The 24,647-nt window shown below is 36.1% G+C and overlaps 2 protein-coding genes across 2 annotated transcripts in view; both read right to left on the bottom strand.

The window, feature by feature from the left end:
- rnf20 (ring finger protein 20, E3 ubiquitin protein ligase) overlaps window positions 1-24,647 on the bottom strand; it is an 80,449-nt gene that overhangs the window by 42,400 nt on the left and 13,402 nt on the right. The gene's annotated exons all lie outside the window — the stretch shown is intronic.
- Window positions 10,553-24,647, bottom strand: part of LOC141288945 (iduronate 2-sulfatase-like) — a 16,636-nt gene continuing 2,541 nt past the window's right edge. Inside the window, exons 2-6 of the mRNA XM_073821147.1 lie at window positions 24,147-24,347; window positions 23,894-24,064; window positions 23,613-23,739; window positions 21,052-21,225; window positions 10,553-11,182 (exon numbers count right to left, since the gene is read on the bottom strand). Of these exons, the coding sequence (XP_073677248.1) occupies window positions 10,656-11,182; window positions 21,052-21,225; window positions 23,613-23,739; window positions 23,894-24,064; window positions 24,147-24,347 (1,200 nt within the window). The 3' untranslated portion in view covers window positions 10,553-10,655. The remainder of the gene's footprint in view (window positions 11,183-21,051; window positions 21,226-23,612; window positions 23,740-23,893; window positions 24,065-24,146; window positions 24,348-24,647) is intronic.

The raw sequence follows: 24,647 nt of genomic DNA, 5'->3' as shown, positions 1-24,647 counted from the left end.
TGTTAGTGATAATAATGCATTCACATTAAGTGTACTTAAGTACAACTTTTGGGAAAATGTACTTCTACTACAGTACATTACTAATAGATTTTTAATAAAATCAATTTAATGTAAACTTAAAATTACCACACTCAAAATCAATTTAAGTGTTAGTGATAATAATGCATTCATATTAAGTGTACTTAAGTACAACTTTTGAGAAAATGTACTTCTACTACAATACATTACTAATAGATTTTTAATAAAATCAATTTAATGTAAACTTAAAATTACCACACTCAAAATCAATTTAAGTGTTAGTGATAATAATGCATTCACATTAAGTGTACTTAAGTACAACTTTTGGGAAAATGTACTTCTACTACAGTACATTATTAATAGATTTTTAATAAAATCAATTTAATGTAAACTTAAAATTACCACACTCAAAATCAATTTAAGTGTTAGTGATTATAATGCATTCACATTAAGTGTACTTAAGTACAACTTTTGAGAAAATGTACTTCTACTACAATACATTACTAATAGATTTTTAATAAAATCAATTTAATGTAAACTTAAAATTACCACACTCAAAATCAATTTAAGTGTTAGTGATAATAATGCATTCATATTAAGTGTACTTAAGTACAACTTTTGGGAAAATGTACTTCTACTACAATACATTACTAATAGATTTTTTATATATTAACTTATTTTAAACTCAAGATTAGTATGTAAACAGTGTACTAAAAATCAACTAATGTTTAAAGCATTTAAAGCACACTTTTGAAAAACACACTAATAAAACTCTTTTGGATGTTTTTTCTGTAGTGTACTTTATTGTAGTACACTAAAAAATTATTTAAGTATTACTGGTATTTAGTATACTTTTGTCAAGTGTACTAAAGTCCTACTGAAGTATAAACATACTTTTAATTAGTAAATTTATAGTGTATAACCATCAAACTTTTATTTAACACAAAAAAAAAACAATGTACTAAAAATGTATTTGCGGGTATTTAAGTGTATTTTAATTGCATTTAAGTATATTTTTTTTTCACCTGGGTAGACAAACGAGAACCAGACGAGAAAAAACAGGTGACAACACTCAACAGATAACAAGGAGGCAGGATGAGGGGAGCACATGGCAAACATAAACAAAGACACAGCCATGTGCTGACACACAAGACAAACAAGGAAACATCAAACAAAGACAAGACAGACAGGACTGTCAGGGCAGGATCATGACAGTACCCTCCCCCGAACGGACGCCTCCAGGCGTCCATAAAGGACAACAACCAAGGGGGTACCAACTGGGAGGGTGGGTGGGGGGCTAAGTTGGGAAATCCAAAATGGGTGGGGAACACTGGGGGAGGAAAATAGTTCAGGGGGGTGGTTAAGGGTCGGGCGGGGGGAGGACCCACCCTAGAAGCCCACTAGGTCCAGGAAACAGAGGGGGTGGGAAGGAGGGCCAGGAAAACCTCCAGAAGCCCCTCTAGGTCTGTGGGTGCTCCTGACTTGAGGGAGCTTGGGATTTGGCTTGAGGGTCGGATCCGGGAAGCTCTCCAGGGCTACTGGAACTGGTTTGAGGCCAGAATCAGAGACGCCCTCCTGGGCTACAGGAATAGGGCTTAAGGGCTGAATCGGGGACGCCCTCCAGGGCTACTGGAGCTGGTTTGAGGGCAAAATCCGAGACACCCTCCAGGGCTACAGGAGCTGGTTTGAGGGCAGAATCAGAGACGCCCTCCTGGGCTACAGGAACAGGCTTGAGGGCTGAATCGGGGACACCCTCCAGGGCTACAGGAGCTGGTTTGAGGGCAGAATCGGAGACGCCCTCCTGGGCTACAGGAACAGGCTAGAGGGCTGAATCGGGGAACTCGGGAACGGTGGCCATCTTGGCCGGGAACTCAGGAACGGCGGCCATCTTGGCCGGCGACTCAGGAACGGCAGCCATCTTGGCCGGGGACTCAGGAACGGCGGCCATCTTGGCCGGGGATACAGGATAGATGGCCATCCTGGCCGGGAACTCAGAAACAGCGGCCCTTTTGGCCGGGGGCTCGGAGTAGGCGGCCATCTTGGCCGGGGATTCGGGATCAACGGACATCTTGGCCGGGGATACAGGATTGACGGCCATCCTGGCCGGGAACTCAGGAACGGCAGCCTCTTTGGCCGGGGGCTCAGAGTTGGCGGCCATCTTGGCCGGGGATTCGGGATTGGCGGCCCTCTTGGGAGCCGACTCTGGACGCTCGGGCGAGACGTGACCTGACCCCGAAGGGACAGCTGTGACCTGACTGGGCTCAGGAAGTGTGGCTACGTCCTGACTGGGCTCAGGAAGTGTGGCTGCGTCCTGACTTGCCTCAGGAAGTGTGGCTGCGTCCTGACTTGCCTCAGGAAGTGTGGCTGCGTCCTGACTTGCCTCAGGAAGTGTGGCAGTGTCTCGACCCGGCTCTGGAGTGACGTGAGCGGGCTCGGCGGATTCTGAGCCTAAGGCAGAGTTCAGGATTGCTCTCTTCCTCTTTGGCTTGCGCTTCTTCTTAGGGGCGGAGATCAGAGCGGACCCGGGGGCTTGAGCCGACACTGGAGCGGACTCAGGGGCTGGAGCCGACACTGGAGAAGACTCAGGGGCTGGAGCCGACACTGGAGCAGACTCAGGGGCTGGAGCCGACACTGGAGCAGACTCAGGGGCTGGAGCCGACACTGGAGCAGACTCAGGGGCTGGAGCCGACACTGGAGCGGACTCACTGGCAGACGCAGCAGCTCGAGCCGCCCTCTTCCTATGATCCCTCCGTATTCTTGTGGGAGTCAGAAGATGATGGTGGACTTGACTTGGAGGGGAAAGAAGGGCAGGCTGGTCATCGCCGACATTCTTGGGGGGGTTAAGGATCTGCCAGTCTCCGCGGTGGTGCACGTAATTGGAAAAGCCCCAGAAATCCAGGATTCGAAGTTGCTCCATCTCCCAGCGTGGCAAGGGGTCATCCAGGGTGAGGTTGAAGGCCTCCTTCAGGGTATTGTCATCATACCCTAGACCCCTAGCCATGGTCCAGAAGAATTGCACCAGGCATCGTGGTTCCTGGCCCTGTTGGCGAATGGAGGCGACTGCCTGCTGGAGTGCCAGATGTTCTTCTGCTGTAGCGGGTGGAACAATCTTGAAGCTCATTCTTCTGGGTCCTGGTTGGCTGGTTCGTTCTGTCAGGAATTGTCAAGGGAGGACCCAAACGCAGAATGAGCAAAATGACAGTTTATTGTAGGGACAGGGTAAACAAGAGGATGACGGCAGACAGTCGCAACACGTGCCTGGGAACACACGGCTAGGGGGGACAGGCAGGACATGGAAGGAGGGACGGGTGCAACCCCGAAGAGAGTCCGGGCGGCCAGAAGCAGAAACCAGGAGGAACTCAGGAGGCCGGGCAGGAACGGACAAACACACAAATGACAAGACAACAAAAGACAGGCACACAACAAAAAAAGCTTAAACTAAGACGGGGGAAGAGCTAGGTAAAACAAAAATAAAGATTATCAAAAAGACTAGAAAAATCAAATCAGAAGGATAACAAAAGGCAATAAATGAAAAAGCTAGAATATAAACAAAAGACCGGAAGAACTAGGTAAAACAAAAATAAAGATTATCAAAAAAAAAACTAGAAAAATCAAATCAAAAGGATAACAAAAAGAAATAAATAAAAACTAGAATTTTACTTCAAAAAGGACGAGATAGGGAAAAGTAAAAACTAGGGCTAAGAAGAAAAAACTAAAACTAGATTAAAGGGGAATAACACAGACGGAAAGCTAGAACAGGACTGAATATAGCTAGAGGACAATTATCTAAGTCTAGCATAAACAAACTCACAAAAACTCACAAAACGAACCAGCAAAGACAAGAGGGAAAGAGCACAATATAAAGGGAGGAAAGGACATGAGGATCAGGTGAGTATACAATTAGACAAATGAGTACCAGACGAGAAAAACAGGTGACAACACTCAGACCAACTAGGACAAAACAAGGGGGCGTGGCAACGGATAACAAGGAGGCAGGATGAGGGGAGCACATGGCAAACATAAACAAAGACACAGCCATGTGCTGACACACAAGACAAACAAGGAAACATTAAATAAAGACAAGACAGACAGGACTGTCAGGGCAGGATCATGACAGTTCATGTCTTTCTTTCTTCAGTCGTAAAGAAATTTTGTTTTTTGAGTAAAACATTTCAGGATTTCTCTCCATATAACGGACTTCTATGGTGCTCCCAAATTTAAACTTTCAAAATGCAGTTTAAATTCAGCTTCAAAGAGCTCTAAACGATCCCAGCCAAGGAAGAAGAGTCTTATATAGCGAAACAATCAGTTATTTTCTTAGAAAATTGACAATTTATATACTTTAAGCTCAGTCGCTCGTTTTGTCTAGCTCTGTGTGAACTCTGTGTATTCCGGTTCATGACAATAATTTGTAATAATAATTTGTTACATTTATATAGCGCTTTTCTAGACACTCAAAGCGCTTTACAGTGTCAGGGGTATCTCCTCATCCACACCTCATAATGACAGTTAGGGTATGTTGAAAAACTCCTATCTTATTTTCTCCTCCAACTTCAAAATTGTTCTTCATCACTGCACAAGTACCAACCCAGTGTTTACAATGTGAACATGCAAAGAAGGTCAAACGCCCTTTACAAAAAAAGTAGAACAGCCATGTAGGATGATTTTGAAGTTAAAGGATAAAATGAGATGGACATTTTTTGACATACCCTAACTGTCATGAACCAGAATACACAGAGTTGATGCAGTGTGTTTGAGGTTAAAAAGTATATAAACTGTAAATATTTTTAAAAATAACCGATATTTTCGCTAGATAAGACCCTTCTTCCTCGGCTGGGATAATTTAGAGCCCTTTCAAGCTGCATTTAAACTGCATTTTGGAAGTTCAAACTCAGGGACACCATAGAAGTCCATTATATGGAGAAAAATCCTGAAATGTTTTCCTCAAAAAACATAATTTCTTTACGACTGAAGAAAGAAAGACATGAATCATGACTTGTCATCTTGGATGACAAGAGGGTGAGTTCATTATCTGTAAATTTTCGTTCTGGAAGTGAACTACTCCTTTAAGAATGTAATGTTACCTTTTAAAAACAAACTACAAATGTTAATGCATTTAACATTATTAAATATAATCTACAAATCACGTAATACTGTACCACTAAACACTGAAGTGTTTTGAGGGTTTAGCTTTTTAGGCCAGTGGTTCCCAACCTGTGGGCCGCGGCCCACCAGGGGGCCTCAGTGATCCTCCAGGGGGGCCGCGAGATATCTTAAAATTAATTTAAATATTATTCTATAATTGTTTAATTTCATTATATTATAGCTAAATAAAAAAAACGATCAAAGCACGGCCTCTCTTGTGTTCTGTGATTGATTGCTTTGGACTCGACGCACTGTTAAATACAGACTGAATGGCGGCTCAAAACTTCCAACCGCTGCGCGCATACTACTGCCGCGTTCCAGACAACACGTAACCCGTGTTTTTCCAACCTTCTACCAGTGAAAGTGAAACGGAACGGCAGTCAAACCCGTGACTTCCCACTCGTGAACTCGTACTAGATCGATGTAGGCCTACTCCCAGTTCCGAGTTTTGACATAATAGCCCACGATACAACAATGTCAGCCCTAATGGGTGCGTGTTTATGCAAGTAGTACACGGTGGAAAAATAGCGCTTAGGACAATATAACGTTGCAATCAAATTAATAATAATATAAAAATAATAATAATTCATTAATGTGCCCAGGCAGTTTGGCTTGACTTGCCTGGAAGGCTACAAAGTCGTGAATTGTGGTTTGAAGTGGTGATTTACCAGTTAAAAAACCTGCCTGGAACGCAGCATACATCTTGGCTACATGTATAAAGCAAACCGTCGCGGGAATTTTTAGGTAAAGACGATTCGAGTAATAATGACCAACTTGAGCGTGCCTATGTATAACACTCGAGTATATAAGAATCTTACATTAGGCACGCATAAGTCCGCTAATGATTCACAAACTATGCGCGCGCTCTGGACTCTGATCCCTATTGTATTTTTTTTGCGTGAAATTTAAATACATTTGCCTAGTTTTCCAAATGAATGTCCTGTGAGTGTTGTATAGGCCTATTGGATGCTCACCGATAGAGTAGGATCTGGTGAGGTTCGGTGATTATGAGCATCGGATGCGCTCTGACGGAGTTCACTGATCTTCGCCGATCCGCCTTCAGATTGATGCGTTTAACAGATTTAGAATATATTTGCTGTATTTTTAATTTATATGTTTATTTTTTAATGGATACAAAGAGTAGATATTCAGTCAGTCAAGTTCAAAGGGAGGTTTAGTGAGTTTGGCATCTCCTTTATTGTCCTGTTTGGTAGGTAGGTTCACTTATTTAAGAAAAGTACTCTGATGTCTGAAGTAAAAAAAAATCAGGAACAATAATCAGGAATAATAAGGCAAAACAAATGTTTTGGTTGATAAAAAAAGGTCTAAAAATAAATATTTTTTACAGCGGAGGTACAGTATAAGAGGACATGTCAGGCATAGGGGGGCCCAGAATAAAAAAGGTTGGGAACCACTGTTTTAGGCCAATGAGAGACAATTACTAATCATTCTTTTTTTTTTTTTCTTAATTAAATGATTCTTTCATTTCACTAATCAATCTTTTTTATTATTATTATTATTATTATTATTATTATTATTTATTTATTTTATTTAAACAAGGTGTCATTAATAACGTGCAAATTCACATACAACATATCTATAATTTGGCCATAATTGCAGGTGCCTGTCTTAATATCTTAATAAGTTTTAGAAAAAATAAGAAATACGTTTAATGTTGTTAGATTATAAAATACAGGTATACAGGTTTTCATAGACCTAAGTCAGTAAGGCTCTTGTTTTTTTACATTTCCTTATAAGCTGTTAATACACTGTCAATAAAAACTGTTACATGAAAATTCTTTAAGCTGGAAATTTCTTGATTATGTAAATTAGCTAAAGAACACAATCAGCTGGTAGACAAAAAAAAGCAAAGCTACTTTAGTATAAGCAATTAAAATATCAGCTTCAATCAGCCTGTGGATCCCTCTCAGACTGCCCTGACCTTGCTTTTAGCCGACAAGAAAAAAAAAAGAGAGACAGCAGTGGAATTTTCCGGACCAGCTGGCAATGAAGCCTGTCTGCTGAAGCTGAATATATTGGCGGTCCCAAAGGATCCCCTCACTATAACACTCCTGCTGCACTCTTATAAGAACACACTTGAAAAGGGACACACACACAGAGAGACACACAAATAACGCGCTTGCTTTGTTTTGTTGTTTTTCCTTTTGAGAGAAAGCGAGAAAATATATTTATGTTGCCACATAAATATTGAATATATTCCTTCAAAAATAATTCATACTCTGCAGGAGCAAACAATGTGGCATCTCGCACGAAAGAGTGCCGGGAATCCAAAATAAACCTGAAAAGAGAAAGCAGGTAGGAGTGTTTAAAATGCAGACTCGTGGCATGAAATGAGTCTGGGGAGCAAACGCGTCGCGGCCTGACGTCACAACAGAAGATGCCGCAGCAGCCGTTTCCCCTTTTTTTAATGCCGGCTAAAACATTCATCAGTGTTAAACTATTCTCTGAGGTGTATCCGGGCAACATCATTTGCAAGTTTTCACATTTAAGCATCTAATTACCTTGGCAACGCTGCAGTGGGAGCGCATGACTCGAAATTCTATATTTAAGTTGATTTTCATCACGCTGCCTGGAAAAACAAGAGCTTAGCGCTGGCATGGTCTCCGTCGGCCTCCAAGACCAAATACAATTACGACTTAGTGACCTGATAAATTGCTAAAGCAGAGTGTTGTCTGAGTTCTCCGAGACTTAAATTAAACTCATTTCTCACTTAAGTTGACGTTACGTCATTTCCATGTATCACCTTCTGAAAGGGAATGAGGAAATTAAGTCAATGGACTCAAATTTATCAGGATACTACCTTAATAAGACTGCTACGGTATGTGAAAATACCCTTTTTTATTCTTTTATTTTAAGAAAAGTGCTGTGCAAGTTGATTCCGTTAGAGCATTATGAGGTACAGGATTCATTATTGAATAAATCAACCAAAACTAATCAGTCAAACAATCTATTGCAGCAATAATTCGAGAATGAGGTTTCAAAGCCAGGATTTTTATGATTAAAATACACCACCAGTCAAAAGTTTTTGAACAGTAAGATTTTAAAGAATGTTTTTTCTCTGATCCAACGTACTGCAAAAGCAGTAATATTCTGAAATATTTGTACTATTTAAAACAGCAGCATTCTGTTTGAATATATTTTAAAATGTCATTTATTTCTGAGATCAAAGCTGAATTTTTAGCATCAATGTCACACGATCCTTCTGAAATCATTTTAATATGCTGATTTGCTGTTCAAGAAATGAACCTTACATCTTTCAGGATTCTTGGACGAATAGAAAGATCCAAAGATCAGCGTTTACCTGAAATAAAACGATTTTGTAGTCAAAACCTTTTTTTTTGGAAAATAAACTATGAAAAAATTAATACTTCTATTTAGTAAGTATGCTTTAAATTGATCAAAAGTGATGATAAAGACATTTATGATGTTACAAAAGATTTCTATTTCAGATAAATGCTGTTCTTCTGAACTTTCTATTCATCAAAAAAAACCTGAAAAAAATCTACTCAGCTGTTTTCAACATAATAATAATAAAAATAAATGTTTTTTGAGCAGCAAATCAGAATATTAGAATGATTTCTGAAGGACCGTGTGACACTAAAGACTGGAGTAATGATGCTAAAAATTCTGCTTTGAAATCACAGGAATAAATTACATTTTTAAATGTATTCGAATAGAAAACAGTTATTTTAAATAGTAAAAATATTTCAACATTTGACCGTTTTTGCTGTACTTTGGATCAAATAAACGCAGGCTTAATGTGCAGAAGAGACTTCTTTAAAAAACATTACAAATCTTACAGTTCAAAAACCTTTTAAAGGAATTTTTATGATTAAAATACACTACCAGTCAAAAGTTTTTGAACAGTAAGATTGTAAAGAATTGTTTTCTTTGATCCAACGTACTGCAAAAGCAGTAATATTCTGAAATATTTGTACTATTTAAAATAACAGCATTCTGTTTGAATATATTTTCAAATGTCATTTATTTCTGTGATCAAAGCTGAATTTTCAGCATCGGTGTCACGTGATTCTTCAGAAATCATTTTAATATGCTGATTTGCTGTTCAATAAATAGTTTTATTATTATCAATATTTAAAACAGTTGAGTACATCTTTCAGGATTCTTTAATGAAGATCCAAAAATCAGTATTTACCTGAAATAAAAAGCTTTTGTAACATTATTTAGTATAATTCAGTCAGCAAACTTTTTTTGAAAATAAATTATTAAAGAAGTAATACTTTTATTTAGTAAGTATGCTTTAAATTGATCAAAAGTCATGATAAAGACATTTATGATGTTACAAAAGATTTCTATTTCAGATAAATGCTGTTCTTCTGAACTTTCTATTCATCAAAAAAACCTGAAAAAAATCTACTCAGCTGTTTTCAACATAATAATAATAATAATAATAATAATAATAATAATAAATGTTTTTTTTGAGCAGCAAATCAGAATATTAGAATGATTTCTGAAGGATCGTGTGACACTAAAGACCGGAGTAATGATGCTGAAAATTCTGCTTTATTCACTTTATTAATTTATTCACAGGAATAAATTAAATTTTAAAATATATTAAAAATAGAAAACAGTTATTTTAAATAGTAAAAATATTTCAAAATTTGACAGTTTTTGCTGTACTTTGGATCAAATAAATACAGGCTTGGTGAGCAGAAGAGACTTCTTTAAAAAAAAAAAAAAAAAATTAAAAAAATCTTACAGTTCAAAAACTTTTGACTGGTAGTGTAGGACAAAAAACTGTTAGTGCAAAAGAGGTATACCGCTGATAATTATCTTTATGGATTATGTAGCATTGCTCAAAATACTTTTTTTATGGGGCTGAACCTCACAAAAACATGTCCTAGGCACATTTCAACCCAGATTCAAAAGAAAAAATGTTTTAAAAATTAAGTTTTGCTGTGTGGAATTATAACATTTTAGCCCAAATTCCTCATTTTTGTTTTGAATTTAATACATTATTATTCTCATACAATTCTTATTATAGTAATGTAGTTAAATACTGTTTTGTTTGTAATGCTTTATTCAAATTCAAATAAATTTATACTGCCTTTAATATATTCTGACTTCAAAAAGACTGAAAACACATTTTTACTGCTTTTCAGTAATATGATTTTTAATTTTATTATTTGAAGTGCAAAATACTATGATACATTTTTATTTAAATTGGAATAAAGGCAGTATAAAAAAATACCACTATGATGTATAAATACTACAATTTTCCTAATATATATATATATATATATATATTTTTTTTTTTTTTTTTTTTTTTTTTTTTCCACATTAGACAGATTATTAGAATTTTGATTATGAGAACTGTGAGATACCCAATCATCAAGAATACAAACAATTAGGTTTTATTTTAGGTTTTTATTTAGCTTTTATTTACAGACATGTTTTTGTAGGTTTTGTAACATTGATTCCCTTTACTGTCATATCATGACAAACTAGAGTCACAAAATCCCTTTCGACTTCAACCGGCTGCTGAAATACATTACATGATGCTTTAAACTCTCTGTCCACGACGGCAGCATGCCGAGCTTACGCAATACTGTGGCATGGTCGAATTCATCAAACACGTTATTGTCCTCTCCCGGGTCCTCAGCCTGGAGGTACATTTCTCCCGCGTGGATGTCCGTCATGTTAGGCTGACAGAGGACGGGGTCAAAGCCCACCCATAAGGTGTAGCGGTAGTCAGTGGAACGAATGGAGTAGCCCATGATGCGAATGTCAGTGAGGTCAGGCAGGTCCGAGTTCTCCTGGATGGAGTCGGAGGGCCGAGGGTATTGGCTGAATGAGTAGGCTTCTCTGTTGATGTCTCTCTCTGGGTTGCGGATGAGATAGGCCAGGCTGGAGCCTTCGGTGCAGAGCTCGATCTTGAAGGATGAGGGCGGGCAGTGGTGCAGAGAACGCAGCCCAGCAAGGTGCGTTAGTGTGGGGAAGACGTCCACCAGCTCCACCACACTCTCAACTCCTTGACCTGAAAGATATAATGAAGGACAAAAGGCTGATGGAAAACTGATACAAATGCATTTGAGAATCAATAATGCAATAAAGTTACAGTGCATTGCAAAAGTAATCTACAAAAGTAATTAGACTAAATTTGAAGATGCATTTACTCATCTCACGTGCACAAAAACAGATTCACTATTCCTCAAAATTAATAAAACCAATAAAAAAAAAAATCTAGTGCTGTCAAATCGATTTCAATTAATCGCATCCAAAATAAAAGTTAGTGCTTATAAAACACTGTATGTACGTGTGCTGTGTATATTTATATGTATATTTACATATGCAAACATACATGTATATATATATATATATATATATTTTTTTTTTTAAATGAAATATATATTTACATCTAATACTAATCATATATAAATATAAATACATGTACAGTGAGGAAAAACATTTTTTGCATGTCTGCTCACTGATAAAGTAATTATCTGTCTATAATTTTAATGGTAGGTTTATTTTAACAGTGAGAGACAGAATAACAACAACAACAAAAAAACTCCAGGAAAACGCATTTCACAAAAGTTATAAATTGATTTGCATTTTAATAAGAGAAATAAGTATTTGATCCCCTATCAATCAGCAAGATTTCCGTCTCCCAGGTGTCTTTTTTACAGGTAACAAGCTGAGTTTAGGAGCACTCTCTTAAAGGGACTGGTCCTAATCTCAGTTTGTTACCTGTATAAAAGACACCTGTCCACAGAAGCAATCAATCAATCAGATTCCAAACTCTCCACCATGGCCAAGACCAAAGAGCTGTCCAAGGATGTCAGGGACAAGATTGTAGACCTGGATGACTTCCGGTTCTGCTTAGCATGGAGAAAGACGCTTTCGTCTAAGCTCCTCTAATCCTCCAAATAATTTCGTAATAAGTGAATCTGAAAACTAACTTTTAACTTTAAACGTAGTACAGTAGTAAGTCAATTAGTTAATAATCCACAACAATGCCAAAAAATTTGAAAAAAGACGGCAAACTACAGGAAGAAACCCGCGATCAGGCCAAGGCCTCGAGCAATGCTACAGGGGAGCCGACTCAACCGAGGCCAGCCACCGCTAACGATAGTGCATCTCCTCCTAGCACTCAAGATATCATGGACGCCATAACAGCTCTCAGTGCTTCATTTAGTCAGAAATTCGACACGTTCACGGAAGCTTTAACCGAGCTGCGATCGACGATGACATCCATGGCAGGGAGAGTCTCGACGATTGAAGAGGCTACTACGAACCAAGAAACCCGGCTGATGTGTGTAGAGAAACAGTGCGCAGAACTACTGGATGAATGCAAGAGACTCAAAGATAAATGTAACGACCTCGAGTCTCGCTCCAGACGCAATAACATTTGACTTATCGGAATTGCAGAGAAGGAAGAAAACGGAAGACCTACCGAGTTCATAGCAAAGTTACTTCCAAATCTGCTGGGTTCCGAAAACTTCAGTAAGCCTATCCAGATTGATCGTGCGCACAGGGCGCTGCGAAGACCGAGTGATGATCGTCCACGAGCGTTTGTCATCAGGGTACATCATTACCAGACGAAAGAGTTAATCATGAAGCTAGCCAGAGAGAAAACTCTAGAACATAACGGGAGAAGGGTGCACATTTTCCCAGATCTGACCTCAGATGTGTTGAAGCAGAGATACCGATTTGACGAGTTAAAGAAAAAATGCAAAAATCACGGCGTCAAGTACGGGTTTCGATTTCCATCTACATTCATCGTGACCGCCAAAGAAGGGGAGACGAAAACATTTGACACACCAGAGGAGGCTGGAAAATACTTGTCACGAGTTGTGGACAATTGGCCAGTGGACTAAATTGAAGGAACGGTTTGCCAAATTGGTCCAAATAAGACTTATTTAAATCTACTATGTTTGAATAATAGTGAACATTATGGACAATTAGGTTCACAAAACTGGTATTCAAGTTTATTCTATCTTAATGGAGGAAAATATTGTTTTGTTTTGTTTTGTTTTTCTCTTGTCGGAGGACACGGAAGATTATGTTGCATCGTTGGTGAGTGATCGATCCGACAGTAACGTGGAGCTAAGTCATTTGACTGATGGGAAAGGGTGGGAGGGAGTCAGGGGTTTTCTGTTTATATGTTCTTGTTCTGAATTGTTCTTGGTAAGGGGATATAGTTATGGTTCGTTTGAAAGGCTTGGTAAAATTGTACTTTTCATCGGATATCAGAAAAATAATTACTATTATATAAATATTTAGAATAAGTCAAACAATCAGAGAAGGCACAGTAAGGCTTCTGAGTTGGAATGTGAGAGGTATGAATCATCCAGTGAAAAGACGTAAAGTATATATTCATATTAAAAATTTACAAGCTGAAATTATATTCTTGCAGGAGACTCATATAAAACAGACAGCAAAGGCACTTCTTAATCCTGGATGGGCAGCTCAAATATATCAATCAAACTTCTCTACTAAATCAAGAGGAGTCGCGATTATCGTTAAGAAACAAGTACCATTTATACATAAACAGACAATATCTGATAAAAATGGCAGATATATAATTGTATGTGGTGAAATAAATTCAGTCCCTATTACATTGGTTAACCTGTATGGTCCTAATTATGATGACCCAAGTTTTTTTGAAAGAGTTATAGGCAAAATACCTGACTTTGCTTTATGTAACGTGATTATAGGGGGAGATTTTAATTGTATTATTGACCCAGTTAAAGATGCACGTCCTAGTCGTACTACAAAAAGTAAATCTGCAGCCATTTTACATAACTATTTGGGAAATTTCAACATGATAGACATCTGGCGGTGCTTAAACCCATCAGCTCGAGAATATTCTTTTTACTCATCAGTACATAAGTCCTATTCCAGGATTGACCTTTTTATTATAGATTCTAGTTTGTTAAAAATGGTTAAGTCCACTCAGTACCATAACAGATTAATATCAGATCATGCCCCATTATCTTTGGATCTAAAATTAAAGTCAGAAAAAGGGACGTATAATTGGAGATTTGACAACTCCCTTTTGAATGACGTTAAATTCCGTGATTACATAAAAGAAAAAATCGGGTACTTTTTGGCTGAAAATGATATTGGTAATGTAACAGACTCTGTACTTTGGGATTCAATGAAAGCTGTTATGAGGGGAGATATAATTTCATTTCAGATCAGAAAAAATAAAGAAGATAAAAAAAGATTAATTGAAATAGACAAACAAATGACTGAATTAGAGGAATGTTATAAGAAAAAATATTGTTCAACTACTTTAAAGAAAATTGTAACATTGAGAAGTGAATATAATTCTATTCTTGCTAAAAAAATTGCTAAACAACTTCATCAAATTAAACAACGTCATTTTGAATTAGGTGAAAAACCTCACAAACTTCTAGCTCGACAGCTTAAACAATCCCAAGCATCTAGAGCCATTCATAGGATTAAAACAGAGAGTGGAGAAATAATAACAGATCCAAAACGAATAAATAAATGTTTTGTAGACTTTTATAAAGAAGTATACACATCCAAAGGAAATATAGATATAAATGAAATAAATAAATTTTTATCTAATATTGATCTTCCTCAAATAAGTGAAGATGCTGTTGAAATGTTGGATAAAGAAATTACCTTGAAGGAGGTAAACGAAGTTGTTAAAAACCTCCCTAATAATAAATGTGCAGGCCCAGATGGGTTTAGTGCAGAATATTATAAAAAATTCTGGGAGCTCTTTGCCTCAGTCTTTCTTCGTATGATCAATCATTCATTCTCTCAATTGAAACTCCCACCAACACTGTATAATGCCAACATAGTATTAATACCTAAGCCCGGACGGGATAAAATGAAATTGTCATCGTATCGTCCAGTCTCTCTTATTCCAATAGAGGCAAAAATCATTAGCAAGGTCCTAGCTAATAGACTGAAACAATACATATGTACAATCATAAATCAGGATCAGACAGGATTTATGCCAAATCGGCACATACAATCAAACTTGAGAAGACTTTATAATATAATATATACAAAACATACAACAAAAGCATGTTTGATTTCCTTAGATGCACAACGTGCATTCGATTAAATTGAATGGCCTTATATATTCACAACTCAAAAAAGATTTGGATTTGGGGACAAATTCATTCAGTGGATTAAAATTCTGTACGCTAATCCAAAAGCTGCGGTCTTTACAAATTCTACACTTTCGACCTCATTCCCACTATATAGAGGAACACGCCAAGGCTGTCCTCTCTCCCCCTATCTATTTGCATTAGCAATGGAACCTTTGGCAGAGAGTGTCAGGCAGAATGGTGAAATTGCCCCTATTTTAATAAATAATAGACCCCAATATATATCTTTATATGCAGACGATGTACTTTTGTATATAGCAAAGCCAGAGTTGTCTATTCCACCTCTTTTGAAACTTTTAGAATCATTTAATAACCTGTCAGGTTTTACAATAAATTGGGATAAAAGTGAGTTAATGCCCTTAACTGAGGATGTTGACGAGAATTGTTTAAGTTCTATACCATTTAAAATTTCTCATAATTCATTTAAGCATTTAGGAATCATAATTACAAGAAAACCAGAGGCACTTCTAAAGGTGAACTGGCAGGCGAAAGTGAATCAGCTAAAAGATAATATAAAATTTTGGAGGACTTTACCTATGTCTATGGCAGGAAAGATCAATGCAATTAAAATGGTAACGTTTCCTAGATTTTTATATTTATTCATTTCCATTCCGGCTCTGATACCAGCGAAACTATTTACAAAGTTAGAGTCTATAATTATTTCTTTTATATGGAATTATAAATCTATCAGAATATCTAAAAAACACTTATGCAAGCCAAAAGCAGAAGGAGGATTCAGTCTTCCTTCCTTCAGATGTTACTACTGGGCTGCTAATTTACAGTTCCTTTCTTGGTGGAGACAAACTCCAGAGAATAAAGTGGAGATACCAGAATGGGTTTGGTTAGAAGAATCCTCTTGTAGGAGGATATCTTTAAAGGCTTTACTGAATAGTCCAATAAAAATTGAGTCAAGGTTTTATAACGGAAATATAGTAATAAATAACTCCCTAAAGATTTGGAAACAGATCAAATCATTTTTGGATCTTCCACATATTTATTTGGACACCCCAATTAGTAAAAACCACGCCTTTACCCCTGGTTTGCAAGATAAGGTTTTCTCCCAATGGAAACAAAAGGGTTTAATTTCTATAAGAGATCTATATATTGATAATAAATTTTGCTCATTTAGTCAACTTAAATTAAAATATGACCTTTTATCAACAGATTTTTTTCGGTATTTACAAATTAGAGATTTTACTAGGAAACATTTCACTGGTTTTGAAAACATGACTACACATCAAACTCTGGAAATTCTATGTAATCGCAGTCCAATAGAAAGAGGAGCTGTTTCTTTCTTTTATGCTTTACTATTGGAAAAGGTGAATGTAAACACTGATCATATTAAGAAAGAATGGGAAAAGGAACTGGGTATAGAATTGTCTAGCGAGTCATGGGAAAATTGTCTCAATGAAATTCATGAATGCTCTATTAACGCAAGGCATAGTGTGATCCAATTCAAAGTTATTCATAGACTTCATTATTCAAAGACCAAACTACATAAGATTTTCCCAAATGTATCCTCAGTATGTAACAAATGTAAAATCTCAGATGGCACGTTGTCTCATCTATTTTGGACATGTCATAAAATTAGACCTTTCTGGCGAAGTATATTCAGATTTATTTCAGAAGCATATAAAATTGATTTGTCACCTGAGCCAAAATTGGGCATTTTTGGAGATACCTCAGATATAGGAAGCAAATGTGTCACAAGCTGTTTCTTTATGCATGATCTTAGCAAAAAAGGCAATTTTACAGAAATGGAAGTCTGAAGTTGTGCCTGTATTTGAAGTTTGGCTAAGAGACTTAAGTTATGTGTTACCCCTAGAAGAGCTGAGATATAATATAACAGATAGACAAAAAATATTTACAAGAATTTGGAATCCAATAAGATCCTTAATTAACAATTTTGAAGTATAACTTTGTATCAGCATAGGGGTCAAGATTAGGGGTACATTCTGAGTGTTTTAAATAATTTTTTATATTGTTAATTATTTTCCAATAAAGAACTGTAAGATATCCGGAAATTAGGTTATTGAATTACCGCCTTTGTTTAGTTCTTAGTTATTTGACTATGTAATGTTAAGGAATAAGAGACATATTTGGGATATAACCGACGCCTTCAAGAATTTGTGGGTATACGGGATAGGTGTGGACATGTAAAATGTGTATGTGTAAGAGGTTTGGAGGCAGATGTATCTTTGCATTTACTGGTATGTTTAATGTGGGATTATGTGTATGTATGTATGTATAGGTATGTAGGTGTATATATAGGTACGCAGTATACAATTGTATAGGTTATGTTCTCTGGAAACTTAAACAAAATGTTTGTTTTGTATAATAAAAAAAAAAAAAAAAAATTATAATAAGATCCTCTTCCAGTCACTAAAGAAGCGAAATCTTAGCGCCTAATTTTTTCACATGCTTGCAAAGAAAGGCTCAGCTAAAGTTACTGGGTTGTTCATTTTCACATTTTCTGAGTTGATAGATGCACTGGGGACCCAATTACACCACTTAAACACGGAAACAAATTTTCAAGATTTTCATAATATGTCACCTATAAGTCTTTTTTGTATGATCAGAATTAATATAATGGAGCAGTTCGGGGTCTGCATTCTTTACATGTTACTGAGGATGATTTAATTGAAAATGCCTTTATTGTTATCCTTTAATTAAATATTTCAACTTACTGAAAAAAAAAGATTGTAGACCTACACAAGGCTGGAATGGGCTACAGACCATCGCCAAGCAGCTTGATGAGAAGGTGACAACAGTTGGTGCGATTATTCGCAAATGGAAGAAACACAAAATAACTGTCAATCTCCCTCGGCCTGAGGCTCCATGCAAGATCTCACCTTGTGGCGTTTCAATGATCATGAGAACGGTGAGGAATCAGCCCTGAACTACACGGGAGGATCTTGTCAATGATCTCAAGGCAGCTGGGACCATAGAAAACAATTTGTAACCCACTACGGCAAGAAGGACTGAAATCCTGCATATCCTCCTGCTCAAGAAAGCACATGAACAGGCCCATCTGAAGTTTGCCAATGAACATCTGAATGATTCAGAGGAGAACTGGGTGAAAGTGTCGTGGTCAGATGAGACCAAAATCAAGCTCTTTGGCATCAACTTAACTCCCGTATTCAGAAGAGGAGGAATTCTGCCTATGACCCCAAGAACACCATCCCCACCATCAAACACGGAGGTGGAAACATTATGCTTTGGGAGTGTTTTTCCACTAAGGGGACAGAACAACTACACCGCTTCAAAGGGACGATGGACGGGGCCATGTAGCGTCAAATCTTGGGTGAGAACCTCCTTCTCTCAGCCAGAGCATTGAAAATGGATCACATTGACCAAAAACAAACGCCCAAGGCAACAAAGGCGTGGCTCAAGGAGAAGCACATTAAGGTCCTGCAGTGGCCTAGCCAGTCTCCAGACCTTAATCCCATAGAAAATCTGTGGAGGGAGCTGAAGGTTTGAGTTGCCAATTGTCAGCCTTGAAACTTTAATGACTTGGAGAGAATCTGCAAAGAGGAATGGGACAAAATCCCTCCTGAGATGTGTGCAAACCTGGTGGCCAACTACAAGAAACGTCTGATCTCTTTGATTGCCAACAAGGGTTTTGCCACCAAGTACTAATTCATGTTTTGCAAAGGGGTCAAATACTTATTTCACTCATTAAAATGCAAATCAATTTCTAACTTTTTTGAAATGCATCTTTCTGGATTTTTTTGATGTTATTCTGTCTCTCGCTGTTCAAATAAACCTACCATTAAAATTATAGACTGATCCTTTCTTTGTCAGTGGGCAAATGTACAAAATCAGCAGGGGATCAAATAATTTTTCCCTCACTGTATTATTATACATCAAAAAGAGGCTATGTGCCAAACTTTAACGTTGCAGTGCGGAAAACTGCTTCTGGGACGCTTTAGAAACTTGCCGAAGCACGGCTGGTATAAACACAAGCATTGACCACTGATTGTAATGCGTTTTTAAAAGTGTTTTTAAAGTGCATAAACTTGCGCTAGACTAGGCTGAATAGGGATGTGTTTTTTTTTTTTTTTTATAATGTAAATGTTCTTTGCTCACATGCTCTGATAATAATAGCCTTGTAGGACTATACATCATTTGGATAAAAAAAAAATCAGTCAAATTAGATTCTCTTGCATAGAACTGAATAAAAATAAAAATAATATATTGATATTTAATATTAATATATTAAATATCAATATATTTAAATAATATAAATAAAAAACCTCAATAAAAGTGAGGTTATTTATTGGTGTGTTTGTTTTGTTTTTTTCAAAACCAGCATCATTATAATTGAGTTAAATGAAAAAAATCATACAAAATTATTTTATATTAATAATTAAACTAATTAATAAAATGATAAATAATTAATAAAAAGGATTTTCAGTTTCGGTGTTCAGCCAAGTGCATCCAGAACTTTCATTTGCATCCATAATTCTAATATGCTAATTTGCTGCTCAAGAAATATATATATATATATTTTTTTTTTTAAAGTCTTACAAAATTATTTCATACTATTTAATAAAAAGGATTTTTAGTAGGGATGCACCGATCCGAATCGGCCGATCATGCTTGCGCGTTTTGTCAGTAAAGCCGGTTCTGTAATCAGCGGTAAATGCCATCAGGTGCGTGATTTCACATTGAGCCGTATATACTACACACAGCCATTGTTTACCGACGAGCTGCGCAAATCAATGTTCATTATCAGTGTGAATGTGCGCAGCTCGTCAGTGAACAACGGCTGTGATCGGCCGATACAGATCGGTGCATCACTAATTTTTAGTTTTGGTTTTTGGCCAAGTGCATTTTGTATTTTCGGTTGCATCCGTAATTCTAATATGCTAATTTTCTGCTCAATGTTAAAAACAAGTGTGCTTAGCATTTTTGTGAAAACCGTTTTTTAAATCCTTTGATGAATAGAAAGTTAAAAAGAGCGGCATTTATTTTGCCATGACTCATTTCATAGTAACAGTGACTCTTCTTATTAATGAATCACTGCAAACTGTGCAATTAAAAAAACATGGTGTTATTAATCACAGTGACTTCATGGTATATACATTCACAGAAGCCACATTATATAGCCAAGGAGCTCATAGCAGGTCTGTCTTGAAACTTTACACATTATTAGTGCTAAAACAAGTCTGTATGCAGTAAATTAATAGTCGTTTTAATTGGACCCCAAGTGTTGCTATAACATACACCATAAAATACAAACAAATGTGTTAGCATGAAATCCTCACACTGAATTTAGCCACTATTCTCTTAGGTAAAAGGCCCCAGCTTTGAAATTTCCATGAAATTTACTGATACGGCTACTGAATATAGCGTAGTTCATTAGAGCAACAACAAGCAACAATGCAGAGCCCACTGTGAGCGCAATAACTCTCAGGACTTATTAGCTTCTCTATGCTGTGGCATTATCATTACAGTCATTACTCCGGCTGCTTATGCTGGGTGTTTTCTAAAGATTGCCACAAATGTGCACTTGAGAGGTGAAAGAAAGAAACCATCAGCAGATGCATGTGCTCACAGTACACTCTCAGTCAAACCTTTGCATTGCTGAAGCAAAATAAGAATCAAAGCTCTAAATGGGCCGATACTTTAGCCATAACATCTTTTCCAGAAAGCTGATATCACACGCTTGAGTGACTTCAGTCGGAGTCTCAGGTTCTCGCGAAGGATCCTGCGGTCTTTGCGTGTTGACGGCTGCTTCGAACATTACCTTTGCCAAACTGCTCCCGTGTGCCCTGAAACACATCGATGAAGGGGAACGTCTTCTCTCCGGGCCGAGGGAAAGGTGAGGTCACACCTGGCTTGTACACGATCAATGGCACTCGGGTGGCCACATCAAAGTTGCTGTATTTGGCCCACTCGCCGTGTTCTCCTAATGACCAACCTAAGAGAGAAAGAGAGGGAGTTAACCGTGAGAAAACCACTCTGAATCACACAGAATAATCATTTCAGGCCGGCACTTTCTTTGATTTAAAGCATGACATAAATGTGAGCTAATGAATGGACTTTAAATTGAGGTATGTCACATAGAATGCAGAATTGTAATTTAAGAAAAGTAGAATTTAAAAAATGTTTTAAAAACATCATACGTATGGAAGCCTGAATATCACTGAATATTTTTTTTTTAAAGGTTATTGCGATTTCTCACAATTCTGACTTTTTTTTTCAGAAAGTCACAATTGCATGATATAAACTCGCAATTACAAGAAAAAAGTTATAAAGTCAGAATTGTGTGATATAAACTCGCAATTCTGTGAACATATCAGTCTTTTTTCTCCTCAGAAATGGATTTTATTATAATGAGCAGATGCTCATTATTTGCCCATTAGGAGAAAAAAAATATATACATAATTTTATAATATTACATTATAATAATTTAAGCATAAACTAAATAATACAAATAATGCAATGTTGTATTTAAATCAGTTGCATTAATACAATTAAATGCATATTTAATATTATTGTTACTGTTTTTAACACTTCCATTGTTCAGACTTTTTTTTTTAATCGCAATTTTATATCTCACAATTTTTAGAAAAATGTCAGAAATAAAAGATACAAACTTGCAATTGCAAGAAAAAAAAAAGTTAAAAACAGTACCAATAATATTAAATAGGCATTTAATTGTGTTAATTACATTTAAATACAATATTTCATTATTTGTATTATTTAGTTTATACTGTAATTATTATAATGCAATATTATACAATTATTTATATACATTTTTCCTAATGAGCAAATAACGAGCAGCTGCTCATTATAGTAATATGTAACACTGTAAGAAATTAATGTATAATCTATTATTTAAGATTTTTGAACATTAAGATTTGTAAGGCGTTTTCATTTGATCCAAATAGTAATTCTGAATTATTTTTTACTATAAAAAATAACTGTTTTTTTATTTGAATATATTTCAAAATGTAACTTATTCCTGTGATTTTAAATCTGAATATTTAGCATCATTACTCCAGTCACGTGATCGCTCAGAAATCATTATAATATTCTGATTTGCTGTTAAAAAAAAAAAAAACATTATTATTATTATTATGTTGAAAACAGCTGAGTAGATTTTTTTCAAGTTCCTTTGATGCACAGATGGTTTAGAAGAACAGCATTTATCTGAAATAGAAATCTTTTGTAACATACATGTCTTCATCATCACTTGTAATCAATTATTGCTAAATAAAAGTATTAATATCTACCATTTCTTTCTAAAAATTATACTGATTCAAAGAGTTTGTATAGTGGTATAGTGTATAATGTTACAAAAGCTTTTTATTACAGATAAATGCTGATCTTTGGATCTTTCTATTCATCAAAGAACCCTGAATAAAATCTACTCAACTGTTTTAAATATTGATCATAATAATAATATTAGAATGATTTCTGAAGGATCATGTGACACTGAAGACTGGAGTAATGATGCTGAAAATTTAGCTTTGATCACAGGAATAAATTACATTTGAAAATATATTCAAATAGAAAGCAGTTATTTGAAATAGTAAAAATATTTCACAATATTACTGCTTTTGCAGTATTTTGGATCAAACAAATGCAGGCTTGGTGAGCAGAAGAGACTTTAAAAAAATAAATCTTACTGTTCAAAAACTTTGGACTGGTCACTACATGTAATAAAACCTTCACTGTATATAATGAAATCTTAAATATTACATTATAATGTAATTTTATAAAATAATTTATATACATTTTTAATTAGGACCTATTCAAAACAAATTCATGCAATAAAAGTGAACATATTGATATAATATTCATATATATTATAAAAACTTATTATTCATTTTTATATTTTATAGGGTTTTTTTTTTTTGTTCATGTTACAATTGTTCAATTTCTTTCAAATGCAATTTAATAAATTCAATAAATTTATAAATTTATCTTCCTGTCATTTCAATTCAGCATTCTATGTAATAAAACAAATTCAATACAAATTCCTTATGCATTAAAAGTAAGCATATTAATATTGTTTTATGTATAAGAGCCACTTAATGCATCAATGTTTGCATCATAATGAGAATTTTTTTAAAACAACCTTAACCGACAATTCAAAATGCAATTAATGCTAAATGAAAAAAAAAGTGACAGCATCATTTCTGAGATGGACTTTACATGTTGTGAATTCAGAATAATATGGAAGCTGACAGAACAGACCGAAAATCTGAGCTTCAATATAAAACCCATGCTTCAATACTGCCACCTAATGGATGTAATATTTAATAACAGGCTGAATGGACAAAACTCTCTTGAACAAACCGTGATCTGAGCTGAACACCACTATAGTGTCCTTGGAGAGGCCCAAATCATCAAGGGCTTGCAGAATTTGTCCGACTTGAGCATCCATGTATGACACAGAGGCAAAGTAATGCTGTCGGATCTGCAACTGAAAGATGAGGGAGAAAAACAAGATGTAAGAAATAGGATTTAAGGTCCATTCAGGTAGGACCAACTTAAATACTATTGAAAAGGAAAAGGCTGTAAGTGGTATACTGGTACAAAATATTGAAGCGTGAACATTGTATTTTTGTACATGGTACCTGAAAGTCTTTAGGAATTGGGCCGTAAGGAAAGCTCAGGTTTAACGCCTGAACATCTTCTCTCTCGCGGATGTCAGCCCAAGGGTTGTAGGCCACATCAGGAAGTTTCTTAGGCACATCTGGGTCTGGAGCCAGTGTCATATTCTCAATAGGATAGAGCTTTAGGTACTCCTATAAAAATACAATATTCCCTAGAATTACTGATTTAAGGGGTTCTCATACAGTGTCCAATGCTTCATTGAGAAGCACTTACCCGTGGGATTCTGAAAGGAATATGTGGCTTATAGAAGCCAACAGCCAAGAAAAATGGATCGTGAGAGTCCTTCATAGACTTCAGGAGTCGGATGGCCTCAGCCGTGTTCTCCATGTCAGGAAGGGTTCCTAAAGGCATCTCAGACACGTCCACGGCACACAGTAAATTACTGTGCAGTGTGCCATCTTTATCTTTGCAAACCTGAAAACATCAGACACTGGAAATAAAAATCCACTTGTACTTGTATGTATTAATTACTCAATGGAACTTTTTTTCCTTTCTAAACGTTTTAAAAATATTAAATGTTATTTGTTTATTTATATTTAATTTAAATTATTTTAAATATTTTACATTGAAAATTATCCACACTTGAACTTAATTTATATGTATAATTTATGCATTGACATTTTTACTTTATTTATATTTTTCACAGCAGATTTTTGGAAACATAAGAAGCGCTCAAATAATTATGAGACAGATTAACCAGCAGGTGTCAGAATT

Source organism: Garra rufa, chromosome 16 (assembly GCF_049309525.1).
Source record: "Garra rufa chromosome 16, GarRuf1.0, whole genome shotgun sequence".
In the NCBI taxonomy this organism is placed as follows: domain Eukaryota; kingdom Metazoa; phylum Chordata; class Actinopteri; order Cypriniformes; family Cyprinidae; genus Garra; species Garra rufa.
The sequence above is the reverse complement of the archived record's forward strand: the minus strand, read 5'-3'. Positions and strand labels throughout refer to the sequence as shown.